Source organism: Colletotrichum jinshuiense, chromosome 6 (assembly GCF_051148585.1).
Source record: "Colletotrichum jinshuiense chromosome 6, complete sequence".
Classification (NCBI taxonomy): domain Eukaryota; kingdom Fungi; phylum Ascomycota; class Sordariomycetes; order Glomerellales; family Glomerellaceae; genus Colletotrichum; species Colletotrichum jinshuiense.
In genome coordinates, this window is record NC_139313.1 from 4,360,292 (window position 1) to 4,387,044 (window position 26,753).

Genomic DNA, 26,753 nt, shown 5'->3' on the forward strand with positions numbered 1-26,753 from the left:
GCCGGCTACCCGGAGGAGCAAATTATGGCCAGAAACAATACCTTGTCGGGTCTCCATAGACGGACGGCAGGACGAATAGGAGATGTCCGTGTGGCTTAGGTCTCGGCTTGGTAGCTTCTTAAACCCCCGAGCGGAAGGAAGGCGTAGCTCTCAACGGCATACGATTCAATTTTTTTTTAAAAAGCTTTGCTGCTCTTTAATTAAAACGTTGCTTAAGCTTGTAATCCATTAATGACTATTAATCACATTTCAGTCTCTTGCAGCCTCGAGCCATGAAAAGTCGACACTCGCTGCTGCAGCCCAGATTAAGAACTGGGGGTTACAAATCTGTAACTCACTCCTGTTACAAAATGTAGCTAATGCAGGAAAGAATCTGAGACATGGATGAACAGAATAGATAGTCTGAAGTACGTCTAGTTTCTGGAACTAGAAATTCCTTTGTAATGGGGTTTTCGACCACTTCCGTAGTATTGGAAATAAGAATAGATCTTGGAAGTTTTATTAGTGTGTCTATTATTTGTAAATCTTGGATATGTCTAGATAAACTTTTCTCCAATATGTGTGGTGTTCTGTGTGAATCTTCCAGAGAGAAGATGAGTACTTCCATATTTTGCCTGTTAACTAAGTGTTCCTCAAGGCCCAGCCAGGTAGGATTTAGCTATGCATTCATTGCATGGCCGATCTGGCACCTAGTTCAAGAGCCCAGAGCCCAGTCTGTTATGACTCTAGAGAGTTGGACAATCGCGGCTCTGGAACGAGCAGCTCGATGAAACAATCGATCAAGAGCCTTCTATCCTGGTAGCTAGACATTATTTGCGCCAATGAAGTCCTGGGCGTATTAGTTATGCCTCCCAACCTTCCTCATGCTATTCCTCTGCAATCTCGACCGTATCCTTTGTGAGATACATTTCCATTCTGGCTTCAATGCAGCCCGAATCACTTCTAATAGCCTCTATGGGTGTTTGTTATTGCTGTCATATCCGATCACATGTTCCCAAGGTGTTGATGTTGGCGGCGGAGACAAGATAATATTTGGTACCGATTGCGGAAAAGGTCAAAGGAATGCGTGGCAACGAAATCGATGGCAAATCAGAATATCTCAGAACCAACTCGACACACCGCGTAGCGTGTGAATATGGTGTCGATCTACGCTTAACCGACATCTCTGCCGAAACTACTACTGCTCCTTGTATGAAGTAGGGGAGTCTTTTGTCCTTGATAACTGTTGGATTACCCAGCCAGAATACGGGCAGGCGGTCAGGCTGCGGGGGCGGCAGCAGTCGAGCCTGGAAATTATACCTCCGGGCTGCCAACGGCGGTATCTTCAAAGCTGCTGCTTCCGCTGCCTACCTCTACTTTCTTCCTTCTACACAACAACCAAGAATACAGTACCAGATTTTCTCTCTTCGTTACGTCTGATTTACCACCCGTACGGGCATCCTTTGATACTAACAATAGCTTATCTAAATTAAAACTTGCGAATGGCTAGGTGTAAATGATTCGAGAAATGCTCCTGGTAGGAGAACCTTTATCTAGACGTTGGAGAGAGAGATTGCGGTAAATGCGATTGGGTAGTAAAAGAATATTTACGTTGGGAATGTCTTGAGCTACAGATCTCAAGATGATGAACCTTGCTTCATGATCACTGTCGTGAGGACCCCTAATCAGTAGGCATACGAGTATCGAACACGGTTGTGTCGTATGCACTGGGGAAAATGACAAGGGAAATTATATACCCTCGAAAATGGGTTGCAACCAGACCTGTTCTTCGTAGGCCCCAAACGACTTTCGACAATTTCAATATGATAGGAAAAGCGTGCCATATTTCGGCCATGTGCAGCTTAAGCCCGGGTTTGGATTTCCAGGATCAATATTTAAAATACCTAGCAGAAGTTTCCATGTGTTGGTATCACAGGATACCCGTACGGGTGGTAATTCGAACGTAAGCAACGAAAGGTCAAAACTGGTATTGTATTCTGATTGTTGTATATATATAGAAGAGAATATAGGTAGGTTGGCAGCAGCAGCGGTAGTGTAAATATCGCTGTTGGCGGCCCGGAGGTTGGATCTCCAGGTTCCGCTGCCACGGCCGGCTGCTGCTGCTGGCCGGCTCCCTATATTCTGGCTGAGTAATCCAACACCATGACTTCTGATAAAGCAGGCTTGGCATCAAGCCCAAAGAACGTATGAGTTAAATATCCTAAATATTAACTTGTGAATAAACGGTTGTCATTTCTCCACGTTGGGGAGATGTGAAGTCTAACTACAAAAGCTCGCAAATAGAGTCTAAGACAGATACGCATAGTAAGAGAAGTAACGGGGCTATGGAGAATAATCCGTTGTTTATGAACTGATTGTATCATATGCGACAAAGTTATATTATTTTCATATGATCTTCATGTCAAGCTTATATATTATGGCGAGGTCCTGAAGTAGAACAATATGCGGTTTGCACGTCGTGATTTGATTCATTCTGTTGATCGGACCACAACTCTGAAGTCCAGTGCGAGGAATACGTGGCACTAATTACTAAACTGGATAGACTCGTAGGTCTAAGCCCTTGAGCTAATAGTTGCAATAGTTAGAAAGCTGAATTCAATCATGTCGCCAAATGCAAGGTTGATGAAAGTAGAAAACGTCAAATTCCATGTCTTGCAACACAATGCTACTTCTATCGGTAGTCTACAAGCATGACGCAGTATACCACGTCACTAGGAAATCATTCTAATTTAAGTTTTTGTATTAATTGTTAAGTGTTGAACAAGTCCAGAAAATTCGATTGCATTTTACACCAGTCAAGTCCGGCATACATGCCTTGTCTGTGTCGCAATCTCAAACATGAACTTGAGAGAACAGTTACGTAAGCTCTCAAATCCGCACCCAGAGTTAACCTCATTTCTGTTCAAGTGAGTAAACCAGCACCTTGATGGTTAGTTAACTATTAGTCATTTGAATTTATTTAACGTTAAATGTGGTCATTTTTACGCATCCAAACATGGGGCTACTCGGCGGAGCCCCACGCTCGGCCGAGACCGAGCACGTCCGACAAAAAAATTTGCACAATTAAGCTACGCGCGTCCTTCACGCCCTTCACGCCCTTGCCTTTGACAGGTTTGTCTTCTGTGATGTTAGTCTGGCGGAGCAATAAGTTGACTGTGTGGACCGCCTATTTGGCTTGCACATCGTACTGCGTACTGCGTTGTGAATCAAGTCAGTGCACATGATGTCTTCAACTACGGTAGAGCTGGTTAACGCACCCGCGACGCCTCTGCCTCATCTCTCGAATTCTTCGTCAATAACTTCGGGCCCTGGTCGAACTGTTGCTTCTACTGGGATTGACCAGCATGAAGACATTTCCAAGGGTAGGACGGTGGTCGTCATCTCATCGGTGACATGTATCACTGGCATCAGTTCTCTTTTGGCTGGTGTTGTGACTGTCTGCATTCCTGCCATGGCTAAGGATGTCAACCTGGAATCAAACCTTCTATTATGGTATGAACCGGCCAGTTCTAAATCTTTAGCATGTCGTGGTTTTCTAACTTGTGCAACCAAGGCCTGCTTCTGTGTACGCCCTGACCTGTGGGTGCACCCTTTTGCTCTCAGGAGCTATGGCCGATCTTTATGGCGCCCGGCAACTCTATCTCTTAGGATGCTTCTTCCAATCAGCCTTCACACTCGCCTGCGGTCTCGCAAAGACAGGAATTCAGCTCATTATGTTCCGAGCTTTTGCAGGAGTTGCCATTTCGATGTGTCTACCGTCTGCCGTTAGCATTATCACGCACGCCTTCCCATCAGGTAAACGGAGGAACATCGCCTTCGCATCCATGGGTGGGGGCCAACCAATCGGGTTTTCCATTGGTCTCACTGTTGGTGGCGTCTTTACTGATACTATCGGCTGGAGATGGGGGTTTCATATCGCGGCAATTACTAATACGCTCATCTTTTTGATTGCTTTGAAGTGGCTGCCCAGCATTGGAAAGAGAGAGCCAGTGACTTGGCAACGTTTTAGGGACGAGGTGGACTGGCTTGGGGCTTTCCTAGCCAGTGCATTTCTGTCAATGATCTCCTATGTTCTTGCGTGAGTCCAGCCCGGTGCAGTTGGGTTGCAAAAGAACGTGGACTAACGGGGTTGTGCCAGTGCCATCACGGATAGCATATACGACATCAAAAAGGCCGAAAACATTGCACTCCTGACTATCTCCGCTGCCCTCATCGGCGGCTTCATTGTCTGGGTTGAGCGACAGGAGCGTCTAGGTCGGCCAGCTATCATCCCCAACTCGCTATGGAAAAACCGCAGCTTCACCAGCATCTGCATCAGCGTCTTCATGGTGTGGGGTGCCTTTAACGCAACAGAACAGCTCAGCTCTTTCTACCTCCAATATGTCCAGAGACTCTCTGCGATTGACACCTCCGTGCGCTTCCTTCCGGCGCCCGTCGGTGGCGTTCTTGCCAATATCGTCACCGGGCTCGTTGTACATAAGGTCCGAGCCGATGTCGCGATTCTTATCGCTGTCACACTCGCATGTCTCTCGCCGCTTCTGATGGCAATCGCCAACCCCGCATGGTCTTACTGGGTCTGCATCTTCCCGGCCATGTTCATGAATGCCATCGGCGCCGACACACTTTTCACTATTTCAAATTTGTTAATCACCTCGCTGTTTCCCGCCCGGACTCATGGTGTTGCAGGAGGCGTGTACAACACGATTGCTCAAATCGGCAAGAGCGTTGGATTGGCATCATCGGGTGCCATAGCCAGCGCGGTGACGGCTCGTTCGGCGGTGGCAGACAAGGAAAGCCCGATGGGGTTGCTGGAGGGCTATCGGGCGTCGTTCTGGTATTGCTTCGCGCTGTATGGCGCAACCTTATTGATAACAGTCTGGGGGCTAAGAAAGATCGGCAAAGTGGGTGTCAAGAAGGAGTAGAAGGGTCCGTGGGAACCGGTACAATGGGTTGGTAAACACCTCAGCAGTTCGGAGAGCGAAGTTTCAGTGACGCAGCGGGAACTCTAGTGGTGCGCGGACTGCATGCCAAGAATGCCATCTCAATGCTTACCAACGCCACGACAGCAAACATGTCAATAGGGGAAAAGGGGTAGGGTAGGGATGAAATCTTACCCTAGATGAAGCTTGTCCGGCGGGGTGCTTCCTTGCAAATCTCGGTCTGTCGGGACGAAAGGGTATGCGAGTCGAAGGCCAGTAGGCCTCTATGGAAGGTTTGACTCAGCGGTCTAATATTCGGCCGACTGCCGGACCAGCCAGAACACCTGCAGATGAGAAGGGAATGGGGATCGAAAGGAGTGCTAGGCATTGTCCTGGAATTATGAATGTCTCACCCAGCACACGTGGAAACACTACATGTCACTAAATGATAGTTTCCGCTAGTCTTTAGTTCCGCCAAATATGAATTTCACAGTTATGGATCTGACACTAGAATATTATGCATTCTGCTATGATTGCGGGGTGTCGTCATCGCGGTGAAGAACCCGTGGCCGCTCTGTTACTCGATTATGAATCAGTTGTGAAAGTCCGCTGTGTGGACGGAGAACAATAGCAACAACTTGGTGGGAGGGTCAGCCCCCTTTTAAAACTACGAGCCACAAACTCCGACAGTGGTATCCACCTGTTGACAAATGCCGGCATTTACGAATAGGCGGACCACTCCCTGTTACGTATGTAAGCTGTATTCATCTCGGGGTGCAGTTGGCGGCCGCAGCCCTGCCCAGCGTGCGAATCTCCCGTCCTGGATCCGAAAGTGATGTGACAGCAGATTTACGAGCAGTGCAGAGATATACGGTGGGCTCCAGAGACAGCTTGGCACCACTATGATGCAATCGGAAAACTGTTCTTCGCATTTAGTGCATGTCTCGGCCACAATAGGTTTAGCCAGACCATTCTTCCCGTCACCGGGGCCGCGACGTGGCCCTTGCACCGTATTGGGTAAGCCCTCGGGGGGCTCGAAGGCCCCGACTCGGGAACGGACTGTGAAAGTTACGAAGACCCCGCCCGGTCCGTCAACCATGGAGCTGGGATTCGGACGGCCACCCTGCAACCCGCGCATGTCGAGTCAGCGTGCATTCTTCAAGCTAGCAATGCATTTGTGCACGCAAGTTCGGGTTTGAAGGACTCGGGCGGACGACTCACTGCAGGGAGTGACCTCATTGCCACCGGCCGGCCAGCGGGTGCTCTGCGAACTCCGCCAATCTTGCCCGCGCCGCCACTGCTCTCACACACAATAAGCTCAGAGCCTAATTACTTGGCGGGATTACGGCTCCAGGTCGGTGGTGCCGGTGTTAGGCCATGTCCGGAACACCCATCACAAACCCGCTCCCGTCATTGATGTTCATATAATATAGTCGTCTGAAACCCATCGTATTTTTCATTCTACTTTAGTCTTCATCCAATATTAGAGTCTGTGAACATTTAGCATCCCATTATACTATCATCAACCGACTGATTATCGACTACTATCAATACCTTTAATTCCCGGCTCATTCGAGCTTAGCCACCACAAGTCCACAACCATGGAGGATAGAACAGGAACAAGAGGGAGCTACGGCACGACTACTTCCTCAGTCACCATGAACGGAGAGCAAAGAACATCAACAGAACAATATGGCGGCTTCATGCCTATCAAAACAGGAAAGGAAGGCGACTCGTCCGACGAGGAATACGCGTCCATGTCTAGCCCGACAAGAGACACCCAACGCGACACGATGATGATCGAGGAAGAGGACAGAAGAGAGCTTCAGAGAATCGCAACAAATCTTTCACGGCGCCACAGTGTAGCCAGCAATGGCCGCCCCTTATCGACTCACATCTCTTACGGCCAAGAACTCGCTACAGCCAACGATCCCGCATTAGACCCGGCGAGCAAGTCTTTCGACCTTTCAAAATGGCTCCAGAACATCATGCAGCAGATGCGGAACGAGGGAATCGTTCCCAAAAATGCCGGTGTTGCCTACAGAGACCTTAATGTTTCGGGCACTGGCGCAGCCCTACAGCTGCAACAGACCGTCGGCGATTTCCTTCAGGCACCTTTGAGAATCGGCGAACACTTTAGCTTTGGCAAGAAAGAACCCAAGAGAATTCTCCAATGTTTTGACGGTATTCTTAACAGCGGAGAGCTCTTGATCGTCCTTGGCCGCCCTGGTTCTGGATGCAGCACTCTCCTGAAGACCATGACTGGTGAACTCGAGGGTCTGAGTCTGGGGGAAGAATCCATCATCCACTACAATGGTATCCCGCAGAAGAAAATGATGAAGGAATTCAAGGGAGAGACTGTCTACAATCAAGAGGTTCGTGCAATTGATGCGTTGTTCTACTATTGGATTTAACTAATATTGTATTTTCCAGGTTGACAAGCACTTCCCTCATCTGACCGTCGGTCAAACACTCGAATTCGCAGCCGCCGTCCGCACACCTTCCAACAGAATCATGGGCATGACCCGCGAGGAGTCTCACAAGCAAGCAGCAGAGATTGTTATGGCTGTGTGTGGTCTCAGTCACACCTACAACACCAAGGTCGGCAACGACTTCGTCCGTGGCGTTTCTGGCGGCGAGAGAAAGCGTGTGAGCATCGCCGAGATGATGCTTGCAGGTGCTCCAATGTGTGCGTGGGACAACAGTACTAGAGGCTTGGATTCAGCGACAGCATTGAAATTCGTCCAGACCCTGCGCCTTGCTTCCGATTTTGCCGGCAGCGCCAACGCAGTGGCAATCTACCAGGCCAGCCAAGCTATCTACGACCTCTTCGACAAGGCCGTCGTTTTGTACGAAGGTCGCCAGATCTTCTTCGGCCCCGCCGCTGCCGCCAAGTCTTATTTTGAGCGCATGGGATGGGAGTGCCCCCAGCGCCAAACTACCGGCGACTTCTTGACTTCAGTCACCAACCCATCAGAGCGCAAGGCTCGACCAGGAATGGAGAACAAGGTCCCTCGCACTCCTGACGATTTCGAGGCATACTGGCGCCAGTCGCCTGAGTGCCATGCTCTACGCCAGGACATCGAGCAACACACGGAAGCACACCCAATTGATCCACATGGTCAGGCCCTGACTGAGTTGCGGCAACACAAGAACGAACGACAGGCGAAGCATGTTCGTCCAAAGTCACCTTACACCATCAGCATGGCGATGCAGGTGAAGTTGACGACAAGACGCGCCTATCAGCGGATGTGGAACGACATCTCTGCCACTGCTACAGCTGCTGTCCTCAATCTCGTTTTGGCCCTCATCATCGGTTCAGTCTTCTACGGTACCCCCGACGCAACCGCCGGCTTCTACTCCAAGGGATCTGTTCTTTTCCAGGCCATCCTCATGAATGCTCTCACCGCCATTTCCGAAATCAACAGTCTCTATGATCAGCGTCCAATCGTTGAAAAGCATGCTTCTTACGCTTTTTATCATCCGTCGGCGGAAGCTATCGCAGGAATTGTGGCGGATATTCCAATCAAGTTTGTCACAGCCACCGTTTTCAACCTTGTGCTCTACTTCCTCGCAGGACTTCGACGAGAACCAGGCCAATTCTTCCTCTACTTCCTCATCACCTATATCTCCACCTTCGTTATGAGTGCCGTCTTCAGAACCATGGCAGCCATCACTAAAACCATCTCTCAAGCTATGTCTCTGGCTGGTGTCCTGGTACTGGCCCTTGTAATATACACCGGCTTCGTTATCAGGGTTCCTCAGATGGTTGACTGGTTTGGTTGGATTCGGTGGATTAACCCAATTTTCTATGCCTTTGAGATCCTCATCGCCAATGAGTTCCATGGCCGGGAGTTTGTCTGCTCAGAGGTTATCCCAGCATACACCCCAATGGTAGGCGACTCATGGATTTGCTCAGCTGTGGGTGCCGTCGCTGGCCAGCGAACAGTGAGCGGCGACGCCTTCATCGAAACCAACTACCAATACTACTACTCTCACGTCTGGCGCAACTTCGGAATCCTTCTCGCCTTCCTCTTCTTCTTCATGATTGTTTACTTCGTCGCTACTGAGCTCAACTCTTCCACCAGTAGCACTGCGGAGGTACTCGTCTTCCAGCGCGGCCATGTCCCCGCTCACCTCCAGGATGGCGTCAACCGCAGTGTGACCAACGAGGAGATGGCGGCGCCCTCCAAAGAGCAGGACTCCAATGCCAACGTCAACTCTATCCCACCCCAGAAGGATATCTTCACCTGGAGGGATGTTGTCTATGACATCGAGATCAAGGGCGAGCCCCGTCGATTGTTGGATAACGTTTCTGGCTGGGTCAAGCCGGGAACCTTAACTGCTCTCATGGGTGTCAGTGGTGCTGGAAAGACGACTTTGCTGGATGTTCTTGCTCAGAGGACCACCATGGGTGTTATCACTGGTGACATGTTCGTCAACGGAAAGCCTCTGGATGCTAGCTTTCAGCGAAAGACTGGCTATGTCCAACAGCAAGGTAAGAATAACCTTCAATGCGTCAGGGTTTTTAGACAAATAAGCTAACCATGCCCAGATCTTCATCTCTCAACTGCAACTGTCCGTGAGAGCTTGCGGTTCAGCGCTATGCTCCGCCAACCCAAGTCCGTTAGCAAGGACGAGAAATACGCTTTCGTCGAAGAGGTCATTGACATGCTCAACATGCGGGACTTTGCCGACGCCGTAGTCGGTGTCCCCGGCGAAGGCCTGAACGTCGAGCAGCGCAAGCTTCTCACCATCGGAGTTGAATTGGCTGCCAAACCCAAGCTACTTCTGTTCCTTGACGAGCCTACTAGTGGTCTCGACTCTCAAAGCTCATGGGCCATTTGCGCTTTTCTTCGCAAGCTCGCTGATTCTGGCCAGGCTGTTCTCTGCACTGTCCATCAGCCTAGTGCCATCCTGTTCCAGCAGTTCGACCGCTTGCTTTTCCTCGCACGCGGTGGCAAGACTGTCTATTTTGGAGACATCGGCGACAACTCCCATACTCTTCTGAACTACTTTGAGTCTCACGGTGCTCGGAAATGCGACGATGAGGAGAACCCCGCTGAATACATGCTCGAAATTGTCAACAACGGTATCAACTCAAAGGGCGAGGACTGGCATAGTGTTTGGAAATCCAGTACCGAGCGCTACGCCGTCGAAGCCGAGATTGAGAGGATCCACCTCGAGAAGCAACACGAGGAGGTTGCCGGAAGTGAAGATGCAGGCTCTCACTCCGAGTTTGCGATGCCCTTCTCCACACAACTTGCCGAGGTCACCACGCGCGTCTTCCAGCAATACTGGCGCATGCCTAGCTATGTCTTCTCAAAGTTCTTCCTCGGTGTTGCTGCAGGTTTGTTCATTGGCTTCTCCTTCTGGAAGGCCGATGGCACAATGGCTGGAATGCAAAACGTTGTCTTTGGCGTCTTCATGGTTATCACCATCTTCTCAACCCTTGTACAGCAGATTCAACCTCACTTTGTCACCCAGCGATCTCTCTATGAGGTCCGCGAGCGCCCCAGCAAGGCCTACTCCTGGAAGGCTTTCATGTTCGCCAACATCATTGTCGAGATCCCGTACCAGATCGTCACTGGCATTCTCATTTGGGCCTGCTTCTACTACCCTATCATCGGCGTCCAGAGCTCTGTCCGACAGGTACTGGTTCTGCTCTTTGCCATCCAGCTCCTGATTTACGCCAGCTCATTTGCCCACATGACCATCGCCGCCTTCCCCGACGCCCAGACCGCATCTGGCATGGTCACCCTCTTGGTCCTGATGAGCTTGACTTTCTGCGGTGTCCTGCAATCACCCTCTGCTCTTCCTGGCTTCTGGATCTTCATGTATCGCGTCTCTCCTTTCACCTATTGGGTCGCCGGTATTGTGGGAACTCAGCTGCATGGCCGACCCGTTACTTGCTCCGCCACTGAGACCTCGATCTTCAACCCGCCTGCCAACCAGACCTGTGGCGAGTACCTGTCGGATTATCTTAAGATGGCCCCTGGCCAGCTGCAGAACCCCGACGCCACTGAGCAGTGCAGATATTGCTCCCTCAGCAACGCCGATCAGTACCTGTCCGGTAGCAACATCTTCTACGATGAGCGCTGGCGCAACTTTGGAATCGTGTGGGCCTTCATCTTCTTCAACATTTTCATTGCTGTCATTTCATATTACCTCGTCCGTGTCAAGAAGTGGAATTCTGGCGCATCAAAGTCCAAGAAGGAGTCCAAGGGAAAGGGTATCCAGGCCCAGTAGTTTGAGGTCCTGAATTTCTACAGGTTATGTTGTAAAGGAGGAACAAATCGGATAAACTAATAATCTCATTTTCATGTAGCGAGCGTTGTTTGTATAGTCAATTACCAAACGAATAGAACCATATCATCACATATGACTCCTAATAATCAGGTATGACTTGAGGAGTGGCTGATTCATGGTGAGCTGTGACCAAGGCACTCGGTGACTTCTAATTATATGGTGAACACTATCTCCGCAGTCCAATCAGCAAAATAGTCTTTGGATAATTGGATCAGAGCCCTAGCTCGACAAATCCAACTTGTTCGAACTTGTCAGGTTCTGACACGGAGCATCCCAAGACAGCAACCACTGCGTTTCTTGTTTGAATTGACTTTAAGTCCCCAGAATAGGCACATGATTGGATGCCTAGGCCCCTCTACGGAGGTCAGAATATCATATAGCCCCTGATATGCCTCCTCAACCGATGATCTGTGTACATGATAAACCTCATATACTTATAATACAAGTAATTTACAAATGTAACTGTGTTCAACTACCAAGCAGTATGGCCTCCGTCGATAACCAAGTTACTGCCCGTCATGAAGGTGCTGGCATTGCCCATCAAGAAAAGAGCTGCACCCTTGAACTCCCTCGTCTCTGCTAGCCGACCAAACATATTCAAACTCTCCCATTCTTCTTTCAATCCCGGCACCTCCTCAAAGTTCTTTTGAACCATCGGCGTCATGATGTGACCTGGGCTAATGCAATTGACTCGGATACCGCCAGTTCCCTCTTTCGTAATAGGACTCCACTCCATTGCCAAATTCCGTGCAAGCTGAATTACGGCCGCCTTTGAAGAGTTGTAAACGGGTGAAAGCAACCCGTGGTTGGCAATGAGTCCAGACATGCTGGCGATGAAGCAGATACTGCCGCGGCTTTTGTACTTGAACATTTGCCGTGCTGCAGACGTCGCGGTCATGAAGACGCCAGTGTAGTTGACTGAAAGCATCTTGTTCACGTCCTCAACGTTGTAATCCGCGGCAGGTGTAATTTGTTGAATCCCTGCCGCACAAACTACACCATCGAGTCTTTGGTTCTCATCGGCGATCTCGCCAATTATCTTGTCAAGACCATCAGTGTCCACCACATCCGCTTGCCTGTACTCAAGAGAACCTCCCCATTCCGGAACAACGCGCGCCAGTGCCTCGGCGTAGTCTTCATCTGGTTTTTCTTGGCGGTCCAAGCAATAAACTAAGAATTGGTTAGTTTATCTCACTTCCCTATTAAAAATAACACGAGCATCTTACCTTTGCCTCCGGCCTCGGCGAGGGCCTCCGCTAGGCTCAAACCCAGGCCCTGAGCGCCACCGGTGACGATGAACGCTCGACCCTTCAAATTGAAATCGGCAAACTGAGCTTTACCAAAGTTGGTTTCCTTGGGCGGCAAGATTTCGGTGGCAGCGTTCTTTCTCGGGTCAAGTGTTGTTGGCTTATTCCCAACATTTTGGCCCTGTGTGCTGTGGAATGATCTATAGAAAAGTGGCGTGTGGGATATTTGGACTGCCGCTGGCAACGATGGGCAGTATGATGGCCTCACGCGAGAGCGCAGGATACCGCGGACGGCTCTGGGTGCTGAAGACATGTTGCGCGCGAGAAGGGAATGCTGCAGCGTGATATGGCGTGTAATCTGCTAATTTGAAATGTCCAACGATATCGATTGAAGTTAGAAACTGTTATTATTCTCAAAGTGAGGTAAGAAAGCTGTACTCTGATGCGGCCAAGTGAGTATTCTAATACAAACAACGATCCCCCATCTATGGAAAATTTGTGGAGCAATGCCACCGTAACACAAAAAAAACTGGGAATGAGCAGGCCAAGATGAACTGTTCGCGTGGCTGCTTAACCCCAAAATAACCCGGAGATGACCTCCTATTCGATTGACGTCTAGCTGGCGTCATTCCCGAACCCTGAAACCCGAGTATTATGGTTCGCTGCGCTATTGCGTTGTGAATCAGGTGTACGCGTGCCAGGGCTCGAAGAAGAAAGGAGCAGCTGCTCCGAAATGTTGGTTTGCTGATGGGGCAATTGATAGTGAACACGGGACTGCTGTGCCGCCGAAGATCCTCTCCACCTAAAAACCATGGGAAATGCGTTCAGCCACAGCCCGCACATCGTCGATGACGTGGCTGGCAAACAAGGGCAGCACAGCTGGCCACGAACCTCAGTGTAGCCACAGGCGCCGTTTTGTTGCCTTTGCTGGCGCGACACAAGGTATGGATGTGTGTAGCTAGCAGATTGGTTGAATTAGCGATGACTGACGGAATGGAATTTTGGTTTTCTGGCCTAATGTAGCATTTTCTCATGATGAGCAAGTCGGCCCATCCAATTGGGTCCACTTTCTGGTTCTTTTCCTGCTTACTGATCGGTGATCATACGCCGTTCATTTCCTCGTTGGAGAAGCTGCTCGCCCCACAGGATCCTTGGCTGGCATGTCTGTTTGACAGACTTGAGCTGGTGGGATTGCCTGATTACCATCACGAGTCGCATAGTACAGGTGTATCGCCTACTGAGCGAGCGTGTCAGGTCAGTGGTCCGCATCCTACACTACACTAGATGTGGGAAATCACCGGAGACTCGGATTCACTTCCGGCCCGCCTGGGCGGGTCTCGCAGGGCTGAAAGCCAACTTCGAATTAAACTTGATGTCAAGCATATTTTGAACAAAAGAGGGTTGAGTTTCAGTCCGTTCAAATTATAGATTGAAATAGGTTCTTACAGTGGGTAAAATGATTTCCTCGTCACTAAAACAATTTAGTGTCATAACTTGCCCCTCCGCTATACAGCTATTGCCTCCCCGAAGATTAAGAAATGGATTCTGCACTGCGCATTTCTTCCCTGTGCCATTCCAAAGCCTTCCAACCATAGCTCTTAAGCATAACTGTGATCAGACTTTTGTGTCCTTGGGGGCCTCCTGCGAGCCGGGCCGAGGACCAATGTCCTCGAGTTCGACTTGGAGTACTTTCTGGGTATTCTTCTGAACTTTGTCCTGGACCTCCTTTCCCTCGAACATGAAACTGAGCTCTTCAAGAGTACGGCCATAGGTCTCAGGGAAGATCAGATAAATTGTTGCAATCTCAACCAAAATCCAGACACAATACACGATATAGTATTTCCAACCGATTGAATCCAGGGCGATGGGGTTGACATAGGTATTGAAGAATACTGCAAATCGGACAGTGAGTTGCTCCATAGCAATTCCCTTGGCCCTGTGAGAGTCTGTCAGTATGTGATTGGACTTTGATTACATGATGAATACGAAAAACGCGCTTTCTGCTTAGATAACACATACCTTTGGCTGAATGGAAACAATTCCACGAGATAAGTGTACCTGGATACATATTTGTGTTAGTCACGAAAGCCAGTGGCACAGTATCTTTGGGGGTTGTAAATGAGAAGGCTCACGTCAAGGCATTCCATCCAACATTATAGAACCTAAGAAGAGGAGAGGGTCAGCATGTCTTTTACAACCGTTAACGAATGTTTGGACTTACGGGGAGTATGCGTATATGAAAACTAGCACCGGAATAGCAGCTCGCGTACTATTCTCGATCGCAAACCTGGCTGATGCAATAGTCCACACCGTATAAACGCAAGCAGTGCCAATGGTGCAGAGAAGAAACATCTTTCTTCTTTTGAAACGAGGCGCAATCAAAGCAATCGGGACCGCGTTGATAAATCCTTTTGTCACGTTAGTTCGTGTTCTCGATAATGTTGTCCGAAAGAAACAGGCAGACTTACCCCAACAGGTGTTGCTCAAAATGATCTTTTGGACCGTCCGATTGTTCGTAATACCTACCAGATTAAGGATTTTCTTCATGTAGAAGCTAATCAGACCATTCCCTGACCACTGGGTGAAGAAACCCATGATTGCGGCAAGCATGAACCGTCGGCGCATGGCTGCGTCACGGAAAACATCGGCCCAAGCAAATTTACTGGCAACTTCCTTCTCTTGCTGAATCGTGGTTAAGATTTGAGCGTACTCCAACCGTACAAATTCATCGCCGTTCTCTCCTTCACTATGGTATTTCTGTAGGATTGCATAGGCCTCGTCACCCCGATCTTTGGAAATCAGCCATCGAGGGGATTCGGGGCAGAACGGCATGAAGGTGATTTGGCAAAAGCTTGGTACGAGCTGAAGTAGACTGGGAATTCTCCAGGCCCATGTGCTTGACATCTGAAAGGTGCCGTAAGTGATGCCGGCAGCGACAATTGCTCCTGTATTGTAGCATCCTGTTAGCCACCCATCCCTTAACAACCCCTTGAAGAATGACATTCATACCGACAAACCAGCTAGCATTGAAAAGACTTGAATTACGAATTGGTTAGTAGATTTCTTTCGTAGATGAGAATTTCAGAACACACCTTGTCATAATTGGACGCTCTTTGGCATATGACAGCTCGCCGATGAGTGAAGACGCGTTAATGATAGCAAACGGAATGCCGAATCCAAGAACCCAGCGTGAAGCCAAAAACATGTCTGAGTTTCGAGAACCGGCTTGAATTCCAGCACCTAAAACCATGATCCATGATCCGAAAAGAATTGTGCGTCGACGACCGAGTCGTTGGCTGACGAAAGGAACGAAAGGAATTGCCATGAGAGCCCCGAGGGAGTACATTGCGTTGAGAAGACCGAGCCTGGATGAGTCGGGGCGACCGAAGTCTGAGAACGTAATCGTGAGCACTGATCAAGAAAGAAACGACCATTTCCTCACGCAAACATACAATTGAACCAAGAATCCACAGCCTGTAAACTGTTCATCATGGAGGAGTCGAATCCCGAAGTCCATTCAACCCCAAGACCGGTCGGAATGAGGATTAGGTAGAGAAACCGCAAGTTGGGCTTCTTGTACCATATCTTCTTGTCATCTTGGGCGATCCGCGACAACTGCGGATCGACATGCTCTTCTTTGGCATCAACAATGGCCATGTTTCTTGAGTGGTGAATCACAACTCGTTTCGAGTCAATTAATTAAAGAAGACCTGGGTTCTTCATCATCCTGGTGTCTGGGGAAAAGCGAGGTTCAAATACTGGACGTCGCGACGGAGTTTTAGACTATGGTTCTCCGTGGCGGAGAGGGGAATCCACACTCTCTCCATTGAATGACCCCAGAAAAATAGCCAAACGTCACGCCATCAAATCAGATTCAGAGTTTATCTTGGGGTCAATTTGAAGATTGCCCTGGTTCTCAGGGTTTCGTGCGGGGTTGCAGCCCACGCGGGGAGGAGATCCGTCAGACCAAAATCCGGGGTAAGAATGACCGAGGCAGGGCCGAAGTGACAGGGTTCACCGGGACTTTGAAGGCGACTGCCGGCATTTTATGATGCCGCCTGCCATTTCCGTCTCTCTTGAAAGCTTCATCTACCAATAGAAATTGGGATGAGGTGACAAGCTATATCCGCCATCCACGAGACTAACGCACATCGAAGATGACTGGCAGGCAGCCTGGTCCGATGCTAAATGTTTTTACCCGATGCTCTGGTCCCTTTGTGAGCGAATCCCAATGACCAAAGTCAGCTCCACGTGCTCTGGATCCTACGTCGATGGGGCTCGGTGGCTAGACAGTTGCCTCATCGAGTCATCCCCGCAGACAAAATAGATTACTGGTGTCACTCTCAGATGTTTTATAGGATGATCTCAACCGGGATCGAGGACTGATTCCTTGCCCATAGTTTGCGAATCTTGCCGGCAAGACAGAAAGATGGCCGAGAAGTCAAGGAGTCTATATGTGCCAAAAGCATTCGCAATTAGTTACCGAAACACTCATAGTCAGGTAGCTATGTTTCTGAATAGAAAAGCTTGAGATTCTCGAGAGTTTGTTTTTACATTTGATCTAAATTACTATTTCATAACTGTATTATACTAATCAAAAGTCCAGCAGCCACGGGTGGGTTGATCGGCTGCCTTTGGGGGTTGCGTATTTGAACTTGCCTCAGATCATTACATTAACTGGAGATTCAAGATTGGGGGTGGATAGACTTCTTCTTGTGTTATCATTGTTCGATCAACCTGTGCTAGAAACAAAACTCAAAACGAAAAGTCGCCCTCAAACATAAGAATTTAGCAATGATTCTCATAGTATATATCTAGTATAAGGCTTTACATAACCCTACTCCGAAAATGGTCTCTTAAGTGCATCACAATGACTTTAGTATGGTATCCCAGGTTACGTTTATGTACACGATCCTACATTATTAAGAGCGGAACACACTTATTCTATACCTGGGATCCTGGAAGCTTAGGTACGTACAAAGAAGAGAGTGACATTTTGAAAATACAAGCATTGGCACAAACAATAAATAATAAGATTTTCAGAGCCAACCCCCCTGAAAATTTGCGAGATTCAAAACACGATGGAACGCAGGCTAATAATAGATATGTTAACGTTCAACGTCAAAGTAGGTTGCAAATTTATTCAAGTTTGGAGGTTGATTTAAGATGAGGAGCACCAATAGAGATGTAGCTATCAACTGACGACGGCAATAGCATATAACGATGGAGTATGAGCCATATCGCCGTGATCTGGTTAGAATGTTGAAATGGTGAAATTGTAAACAGGTCGGTTCGGGAGCGTATGGTTGTTGTTGACTTCGCGCAGCGAGGTTGTATCAAAAACTGATGACTATTGCTATTGAGTACCTGAGAGATGCAATGTCTGATAGTAGTTACACTAAGCTCTTCTGGATGTCCTTCGTCTTCTCTGCCTGAATATACATGTACACCGAACCACTTTAAAATCTCAGCGGGTTAGACCCAGTTGCTTAATGCGGCTGTCAGGGTATCATATTTAAGGCTTGAGAGCTAGTCCAAGTCACCCGAGACTATCGACCGACCCATTGACATATTTGATGTTATTACAAAAACAAGAAACGGTTCAAATCAAGCGCTTTTGGAAGAGAAAGAATCCTCGGTGAGAGGTAAGATTATCTGAATCTCCTTCGCTCATCTAAATTCTCTCTGGTGATCATTCGACTGTGCTAGGCGCTTCCATAAACTAACAATATATTTAAATTATTTAGTAAAGACCCTTCTGAGATGAAAATATGTGTTTAACCTATTTTGGTTGATTCGGCAGCATGTTGCTCGGTGAATTTGATGTCAATACAACACGAGACCATTGCATACATACTTGATCACAGCAGAGGGTTCGCCCAACGCCAATTCGGAGTAGAAATTCAACCAGAGATATAAAACCTGGGAATTATCCGAGTTACTATTCCTCAAAATTTTATAGTATGGCATTAGTTCTATTTGAAATCATGGAGGAGCTGGTGGACATCCCTGGTAATACATTCGATTGGCCCGTTCTCTGTTCAACCAGATCACTAAAGGTATTTCCCGGTAAGACATAGAATACAATAGATTATCTGAACTCCATGTCAAGAATGGAAGTTAGCATAACTGTAAGAAAAAGTTTTGGGCGTGGTCGAAGTTGAACCATAGAGAATGGGCAAGCGATATGTCACACACTTGCAGTGGAGAAGAGGACCGCATAAAGCCGAGACTTCTCGAGATCCTTCATTTCAACTATGAAAACAGAAAAGGAATTTCTGGTTATGGGGATTGTTATGTTGGTGATAAGGTCTTGCAAAACAAGTTTGTTGCATGACTCGTTACTCTTTTGGATGCGTCATGACGTCAATTTTGGTGCATGTCAGATTTGTGGTGAACGGCATGAGTAATGTCGCGAATTGCCGTATTCAGCTTCTTGGTTATGATTGGAAATATGTATTGCAAAGATACCATGGGATATCCCTCTTTCCTAGGCCATGATGTACTGGTTGGTATACTTGGAAGTGAGCAACCCATCCTTTTAACCGCAACATTATTGTAATCACCATGGCCGGACTTCATTGTATCAAAGATTATAGAACTATTTACCTGCAGATAGGTTCGGATGAATAGAAAAGGTTTTGTTATGGTGAGCGTGGGGGACAGAACCTTAATTTTGTCTCGAAGGCTACCCATTCGACCTTATGATTTTCCACTCTCACATCGTTTGACGACGAAAACGGAACTCGACTGAGGTTAGATGGAAAAACTCCAAAGCACGGAATAACTTGAGAAATTATTTTGTTGAAACCTCAATGAACAAGCTACATGCCTGGATTAAATAGAGCGGCTATACCGAAGATGTGGGACGCGGTGGTTTACCCTTAAATAGCAGCAGTGACGAAATACATCAGTTGAAACATCCACGACCAGGTTCATTGCCCAGCCCTACGCTACGATTGGCCTAGAGTAAAGGTCTTGGCAACATGCTGACCCCGTCGAATGAGCGGGGGTATTTCAGTCCGCATTGACATTCTGAGACGGCGTCCCTTATGCATTACCGGCTGATCAGCACTCAGGGCGGTGGGTTGCTGCTTTGGTAGTGCTGACTCGGGGGAAATCCTTGCACCGATACCGAATTGACCGCTGAAGTAGGAGGAAGAGAGTCGGAGAAAGTCAACGTAGGGCTGGAAATGCAACGAGGAATTCTGCCAGGCTCTGTGCAGGATTCTACACTCGCCCGCACCGGTACACAAAGCCGTTGTATATATGCTTCAAGGGCTGAGCGTCTGTCGTTGCCATCCCGTCTAGAGCATCTGAAATGCTCGCGTGTGCTTCCAACTGAACGCTCGCGTAAGTAACCTTAATCATCAGTTAAATTTTTGACTACTGCGCCAAGGGAGATTATCACCTCATATATCCCTGCAATGGTGGAGGAGAATAGTTTAACGGAGACGAAAGGCGCAGTCTATCCAAGACGGTTTGGGCCAATATGGGGCCACTTCGCTTTCGGCATATACCAACTACACTAGTTGCGAAAATGTTTCTCGACACGCTTCATCCGGGCCACAAAAAGCAAGACCACCGGTTCTCTCTGACATGTCACAGAGCCCATCTTCCGGTCGGGAGGCATTGTCGGTGCAGGATTGACAGAAAACACGACCAAAATCGGTTTGGCTTCGAGTCATTGCTTCCGTTGGTTCGTTCGTCCCCTCAGAACACGGACACGGACGGCCGCATGGTGCCACGCGACAGTTGGTCGATGATTGCACACCGGCATTCGCCAGTTCCAGCTGAATGGCTCCGCACTCCTGACACAACACAAGCAGCCTCGTGGAGTCTACGATGGAATCTTCCTTCGTTCTTCTAGAATACCGTCTCTATACCCCGGGTTCCCTACACAAAACTGGGGATGACCCTACATCCCGCCAACACCTTTGCGTGATCATCGTCTCATCCTTACCAGTAGATCGCCGGCACTGCATGCTGCCAGGGAGCCCAGCCTGTCTCCCTTGCCCCAGTATACGAGAACTGCACCTAATGAACCGGGCTAACGGTGGTGGGTAGATACCATATCACAGATGTCATCCCCCACACTTTGAGTGGGTGCACGTTTTATGTCTTTCAATCTTCACTTTCCTTTTTTGTGCTGGCTTCCTTTTGTGATGTCCTTCGCTCGTTGCTTTGACGCTCTTTGATATTCTTGGAGCGCTTTTGCGACTTCACTACTCAACGGCTGGTCTGTTTTCTCCTACTTTTCCACGTCTGGCACGTCGGTTGCGTGCAACAACCATTTCATTTGGCTAGTCAAATGGTGCGACCAGAGGACTATGGCCCGACGATCAACGCCGTGGTCTGGTCCCAGGTTGGGGCCTCGCTACTGTTCCTCTGTCTGAGGGTCTACTGCAAGTTTAAAAAGCACAGTGGACTTTGGTGGGATGACCATGTGCTCATAGCATCTTGGGTAAGTTCGAAGCCTTTCCACTTCATGAACTTGGCTTCTTACTTACGGTCCATCAGGTTGCATTACTTGTTGCGTCAGCAATGACCTCGGTCAACGTTTCCCTCGGCTTTGGCAAACATGTCTATCAGATTAACCCCGTCAATTTCCCATCGCTTGGTCTCAACGGCAACATCATAAGTAGCATCTCGATTAGCGCGGCGGTATGGAGCAAGACTTCTTTCGCCATGACACTTCTTCGCATCGAGGAAAGGGGATGGACAAGATACCTGATTTGGGCCGCAATTATCTCCATGAATCTGTTTATGGGTTTAAATGCGCTAGCCGCCTGGGTACAATGCACTCCAGTTCAAAAGAACTGGCTGCCGCAGACCCCTGGATTTTGCTGGGATCCTAAGGTTGCAGCATACTACGGTGTCTTCGCCGGGGGTAAGTATGGACTCAATGTAACCGCCCCTAACTTATTGCTGACCTTTCCCTAGGTTACTCTGCTTTGATGGATATTCTTCTCGCCTTGCTACCCTGGAAGTTGATTTGGGGTCTTCAGATGAAGATACAGGAGAAGATCGGCGTTGGAGTCGCCATGAGTATGGGTCTTCTGTAGGTCTATAATTGCCCGCCATGTTTCCATCTGCTAACTTGGGCCTGTATAGCGCTGGAGCAACCGCAATTGTCAAATGCTCTACAATTCCTACTCTTCTCTCGGGAGACTTTACTTGTGAGTTCTTCTGCAGGTTCCATATACGATCATATGACTTACACAAGCACATTAGATGATGGTAGTGATCTCGTCATCTGGGGAACCTGCGAGTCAGGTGTCACCATCATGGCGGCCTCTATTCCCGTCCTCCGCGTTCTAGTCAGAGATGTCGCGAGCAGTGCTCGCAAGTATTACGGCTCTTCCGGCACCCGTACCAATGGATCTCGCTTGGGTGGCGGCCTCGCCCGCAGCAATACCGTGACTGTGACGACCTCAACTCGCAAAGGTTCCATCAGGAGAAAGTGGGATAGACTGGCGGACGACAAGAGCGACGAGAATGCACCAGGAGTTGCGTCGAAACCGGAGTTCGGCAAAATCGTCATGACGAATGAGATTGTGGTGCAATATGATACGAGAAGTGACGTTGATGGGCATAATGAGAGCTTTGAGATGGATCAGATGGATCGCATGAACCGTATGGTGTAATAAAAAGACGCTATCACAAGCTGATTCGCCTTTGAGTAACCACTTGACAAGATACCCTGGTTTCTCACAAAGACGCTCAAACCTTCGAATGATTTCCTTATTGCTCCAATTGGTTCTGGAACGATTGAATTGCTTGTAATGTATCCGAGAAGTCCCTTGTTTCTTAAATCTCTGACGTTATTCGTCAACTCTTACCAACATATTCTGATTACTCAGGGATTTTCGGACAACATTCCACCTTGAATACTTATCTCTATAAATACAATGAATTGGATAGAGACTGCACTATGCTCATATATGTTTTATTTCTGCGAATTGCCATTGGCTGGTCAGTATGAAACAAGAATTATAGATGGACCACTATACGTGATGGACCAAATCCTTACCACTGGGCTCAGTCTAAGTTTAATCTCTACCAGGTTGGATAATCCCAAGGAGTAAATGGACGGAGTGGCGATTTTAACGTGGATCTTATGTTCCTCGAACTGAAAATCAGGCTAGTTAGTATGATAAACAGTGTCTGACCAGCTTCGGAAGTGAGGATGTACAACACTGAACGCTAGCAGTCTAGCAAATAAAAATACGTCGAAACGGATTCATTGTTTTCACATCAATAACTCCTCTAGAATTCGAGTTCATGCCACATATTCCACGAGGCAGCTTGCGAATGGCAGTATATAAAGTGATGGTGCAGTTTCTTCGGCTTGAACGGCGCCTTTGTCGGCAGTAGTCGGCTGGCGGATAAGCTTGACAGCCAAGCCGCCTGTGCAAAATATGATCGCAACAGCTTTAACTTTTCCTGGAAGCTACTGTATATTTTCTTCGATTTGTCACTTCCTCCACGTTTTTACATATATTAATAGGTAGATTTGCTTCAAAGGCGACAACCTTTAACGCCAACCCCCACCCTTCCAGGGCCGAAATCCATTCGTCAACAATGTAGAAAGATAGGCGATAATCACACCGGGAGAGCTCGTGGGAATCAATTCTTCGTTCAATGTGAGAGGATAGAAGGCCATAGTCAAGTAGTCAAACCCTTGGTAAGATGAAATTGGTTCAGAGACTATGTGCAAAGGACTATGCGCCCAGGATACCATCCGATACTGAGCACTCGGCTTCTAGGCGATTTTGACGAAATCCTGTTTGGGATGACTGATTAAAGTGGTGTTCGGCCCGAGCACCCACAAAGTTTCTTGGGCCCGAATCTGGTTGGAGATGGAATGGACCAACTAATTACTGGTCGATAAGCTTATCTCCAATTACGTATGTTTACTTTGCTTATCTGCTTACTCACACAAGGTTCGTGGCTTCTGAGATAGCAGATAATATCTTACTGAACATTGCCCATTGCAATACAATTTCATCCCGATGGACTCGACTCATTTCCATTCGAAAGAGTCGGCGGCAATTGCACCATAGCTCATCGGTCCGGTACGGTACGTTGCATCATTGTGTTGTGCAACTGAGCTGGGTCCACAACTCCCGATCCGTAGCCGAGATACCGACCGCATCGCCTGTAATCTGGGCGACATGCCGCGGCCGCCAGTGAGAGCCGAAGATCGGAAGCGATCCACCAGGGCTTGTATTGCCTGCCGAGCGACCAAGAAGCGCTGCGACGCAGTTCAACCATGCAAACCTTGTGTTAATCGCGGGATTGGTGTTTCTTGCACTTATTCTCAACACGTCAGAACCCGTCGCACAACCCATCAATCCCATCCTCATTCGCAACAAGACAGCTTAACTGGTTCAGACACGCAGAGGCATGATAGAATCTCTCCGTTGCTCCGTCAGCATGAAGAGGCCGTCTCGAATGATAGAGATGGCCCTCGAGGCTCCATAACTTTACAAAAGACAAAAACGCCATCAGGTCCGCGGCCTGTCATGATGTATACTTGCAGTGGAGAAAAAGGTACTAAGGCTTTGGCTGAGTGATTATTCTTCCATTTAAACGCACCTTGACTAACATTGGAGACTTTCAGTCTTTGTCGGAAACGCTTCCGCCATAGCATTTTTGCAATACCTCCGAGGAAGCTTGAACATTCTTGGCCCAGGCTTTGCGATAAGTCATGGTTGCCACCGCATGTTTGAGGCACAAGTGCCCGTACAGCAGCCTGGAATTTTCAAAGATGACATAGATGATGGAGAAAGGCGAATTCTTGTGCAACGCTTCCTAGACGCAGTAAGTGGACAACACCCAGGCGTGGTGCGTCGTGGATGTAAGAGGCTAACGGGTTCCAGTCCAGCGGTCTCTTAGACTTGTTTGATGAATCTGAAATTGATCGCCTGCTGGCTATGGTTAAGTCGCCTCAGAATAGTCTAGGGCAAGACAACTCTGCAGTCGACTCTGATGGTCTATTGTGTTTGTACATGATGATTGCAGTTGGTGCCCAGTGCCGTGGACAGCCCGGCGACTCGCCCAAAGCCTTCCGGTACTTCTCCGAGGCACGCAGACTGTCGTTCCAAGGCATGTTGAGTGACCCGACTCTTGATACCGCCCGTGGCTTTGTTCTTATGGCATTCTACATGTTTGGGGCGTGTCGCCGTAACTCGGCGTTCATGTATCTTGGGGTTGCAACCAAGGCAGCTTCTGTTATGGGTTTACACATGGCGCACCAATTTCAGTCCCTTTCGGAGGATGAGCGGAGTTTGAGGTAAAGTATTGCCCATCTTCCGGTTGCGAAACAAAAGACATTACTAACACCGAGCACAGATCTCGCATTGACAGCAGCATTCGTCTATTCGATGTTGTTTGCAGCTCAATTCTTGGCAGGCCCACCAGCATTGCGCCTTGCCGGCCGAGGGAAAATTCCACAATGACAAGTACTCGACACCGAAACCAAACTGTCGATGCGGCGTGCGCTTTTGCTGCTATTTTGAATCGAATTGTTGACAAACTCACCGAGGAATCTCAACTTGGATTGATAAGAGCAGAGCGGTTCCTAGATGAGATCAGAGACTGGAGCAAGAGTTTGCCACCTGCTCTTCGTCAGCGTCCTCGTAAAGGATCAGCTCAGTCCCACCGCTCTCACAGCCGAGAGATAGTCATCGGGAATATCCACGTTGCTTGCACATACTACTTCGGTATCAGCTTGACCACGCGAGAGTTTCTGATACAACACATCATGTCTCAGTTAGACACCGAGATGTCGTCCTCAGACAGTCGTCATGTTGACATCACAAGCGAGGAAGAGAAGAGGATTGCTGAGCTGTCCAACGTCTGTGTGGATTCCGCGGTTTTCATGGCAGAAATGTGCTCCGATGCGTTAGACTCCCGGACCATAATGGGCAACATGTGCATACTCAAGTAGGTGACCAAAGTTTATGCTGCGTTTTGTACATACTAACATAGTTGCAGGGCATGGCTATTTGCGGCAGGATTAATCTTGGGCTTCTCTCTTCTAGACCCTGACGCGCCCCAAAGTCGGGGAAGAGCCTTTCACAACGCATTGCGGGTACTCGACTTTTTGGGTCACTTGAGTCCGCAAGCAGCGCAGTATCATCGACTACTTATGAGTTTTTCCCAAGCCATCGACGCGTTCAAGAATAACTCACCGAGCGACCATAATCAGAGTGCTCCTTACGTTGAACAACTTCTTTCGTTAAACATGGTTGAGAGCCCCGAGGCAGTCAAGGCCGACGAGACTTCGCGGCAAAGTAATGGCTTTGGCGACGGCAACAATGACGGCCAGAGTTCGTTTTTTCAAAGCGCTGCAGCAGGAGGTGTTTTAAACTCCTTGTCTGCTTTTGATTTTGCAGGGACCGGCGGAGAAGATTTAATTCTCAGTCTTCTTTGGGACGGTGGTGACGATCCGTACCCTGTTGCGGGTTCTTCCAACATGTCGCTTGATCTAGAATGAACCAATACCCTCGCATTACCTAGCATCTCTTAGACAGCGCTTATGAGCCTTTTGTGAACAGTATTTCAACCTCGCTATCTAGTTACTCAGGTAGGCCTTTCAGCCTTTGCCCTTGTTGCTCAACCGTTGTTGGGGCCCTCACGTTGCTTGCTTTAGCAGTCATAAATAGAGGGCAGTGAAGCCTTAATACTCAAGTGCTGAAATTCCAGCGAACTTTTCAACTTGGGTAGCTCCACAGAAGATGCAAGGCTACTTTTGGGAGATTTTGAGAGATGCCATGATCTGAGGTTTTCCCAATTAAGAATAGTTCTCCAATTTAGGCATTCCCGATCGGCAGGGAATTCAACCTTCCAGACTTTCTTAGGTTTTGGTAAATTCACCTAACCTTATTGACTTTGGGAGGGCTCTTTCCAAAGCTTGGTCGCGTGCAGAGTACCTTGAAAAGCCTTAACTTTCATTCTGGTAAAACGGTTTCCATTTGCCAAAGTGTTCTGACCAAGGCAAAGAGACCAGCAGAGCCGTCCGAGCTGCGACCTTTAGCATGATGGAATCATGACTTCAGCATGTCCAACTTGGGCAATGGCAGCATTGAACATATACCATTTCCCTCAAAAGTGTTTTTTTAGCGCGACAAATGTTTTCTGCAGGTAGACAACTGTTTTGGATCGGTCCGACTCGAAACCTGTCAGTTCAGTGACGCGTACGCGAATGTCAGTCAAGGTTCTTACATGGTTTGGACCGCGCTCCTTGGATAGCAAGGAGGATCCGAACCGT

General features: G+C 48.4%; 6 protein-coding genes across 6 annotated transcripts; 4 read left to right on the forward strand and 2 right to left on the reverse strand.

The window, feature by feature from the left end:
• Positions 1 to 4,058: 4,058 nt before the first annotated feature.
• On the forward strand, positions 4,059 to 4,922 carry EsH8_VI_001112 (uncharacterized protein; the record flags this gene model as incomplete). Its single annotated transcript, XM_083272365.1, has 2 exons — positions 4,059 to 4,078; positions 4,139 to 4,922. 2 exons carry the CDS (start codon positions 4,059 to 4,061, stop codon positions 4,920 to 4,922), a joined length of 804 nt encoding a protein of 267 aa, XP_083127539.1.
• A 1,598-nt stretch (positions 4,923 to 6,520) lies between these two features.
• EsH8_VI_001113 (ABC-2 type transporter-domain-containing protein) lies at positions 6,521 to 11,168 on the forward strand (the record flags this gene model as incomplete). The annotated part of the gene is made up of 3 exons (XM_083272366.1): positions 6,521 to 7,294; positions 7,353 to 9,417; positions 9,475 to 11,168. 3 exons carry the CDS (start codon positions 6,521 to 6,523, stop codon positions 11,166 to 11,168), a joined length of 4,533 nt encoding a protein of 1,510 aa, XP_083127540.1.
• A 532-nt stretch (positions 11,169 to 11,700) lies between these two features.
• On the reverse strand, positions 11,701 to 12,788 carry EsH8_VI_001114 (uncharacterized protein; the record flags this gene model as incomplete). Its single annotated transcript, XM_083272367.1, has 2 exons — positions 11,701 to 12,398; positions 12,455 to 12,788. 2 exons carry the CDS (start codon positions 12,786 to 12,788, stop codon positions 11,701 to 11,703), a joined length of 1,032 nt encoding a protein of 343 aa, XP_083127541.1.
• A 1,301-nt stretch (positions 12,789 to 14,089) lies between these two features.
• Positions 14,090 to 16,132, reverse strand: EsH8_VI_001115 (uncharacterized protein; the record flags this gene model as incomplete). The annotated part of the gene is made up of 6 exons (XM_083272368.1): positions 14,090 to 14,411; positions 14,697 to 14,766; positions 14,944 to 15,420; positions 15,485 to 15,510; positions 15,568 to 15,865; positions 15,928 to 16,132. The coding sequence occupies 6 exons, from the start codon at positions 16,130 to 16,132 to the stop codon at positions 14,090 to 14,092; spliced, it is 1,398 nt and encodes a 465-aa protein (XP_083127542.1).
• Positions 16,133 to 20,786: 4,654 nt separating this feature from the next.
• Positions 20,787 to 22,122, forward strand: EsH8_VI_001116 (uncharacterized protein; the record flags this gene model as incomplete). Its single annotated transcript, XM_083272369.1, has 5 exons — positions 20,787 to 20,939; positions 20,996 to 21,365; positions 21,419 to 21,536; positions 21,590 to 21,654; positions 21,710 to 22,122. 5 exons carry the CDS (start codon positions 20,787 to 20,789, stop codon positions 22,120 to 22,122), a joined length of 1,119 nt encoding a protein of 372 aa, XP_083127543.1.
• Positions 22,123 to 24,006: 1,884 nt separating this feature from the next.
• Positions 24,007 to 25,979, forward strand: EsH8_VI_001117 (fungal specific transcription factor domain-containing protein; the record flags this gene model as incomplete). The annotated part of the gene is made up of 5 exons (XM_083272370.1): positions 24,007 to 24,031; positions 24,102 to 24,301; positions 24,361 to 24,773; positions 24,833 to 25,426; positions 25,478 to 25,979. 5 exons carry the CDS (start codon positions 24,007 to 24,009, stop codon positions 25,977 to 25,979), a joined length of 1,734 nt encoding a protein of 577 aa, XP_083127544.1.
• Positions 25,980 to 26,753: the final 774 nt, after the last annotated feature.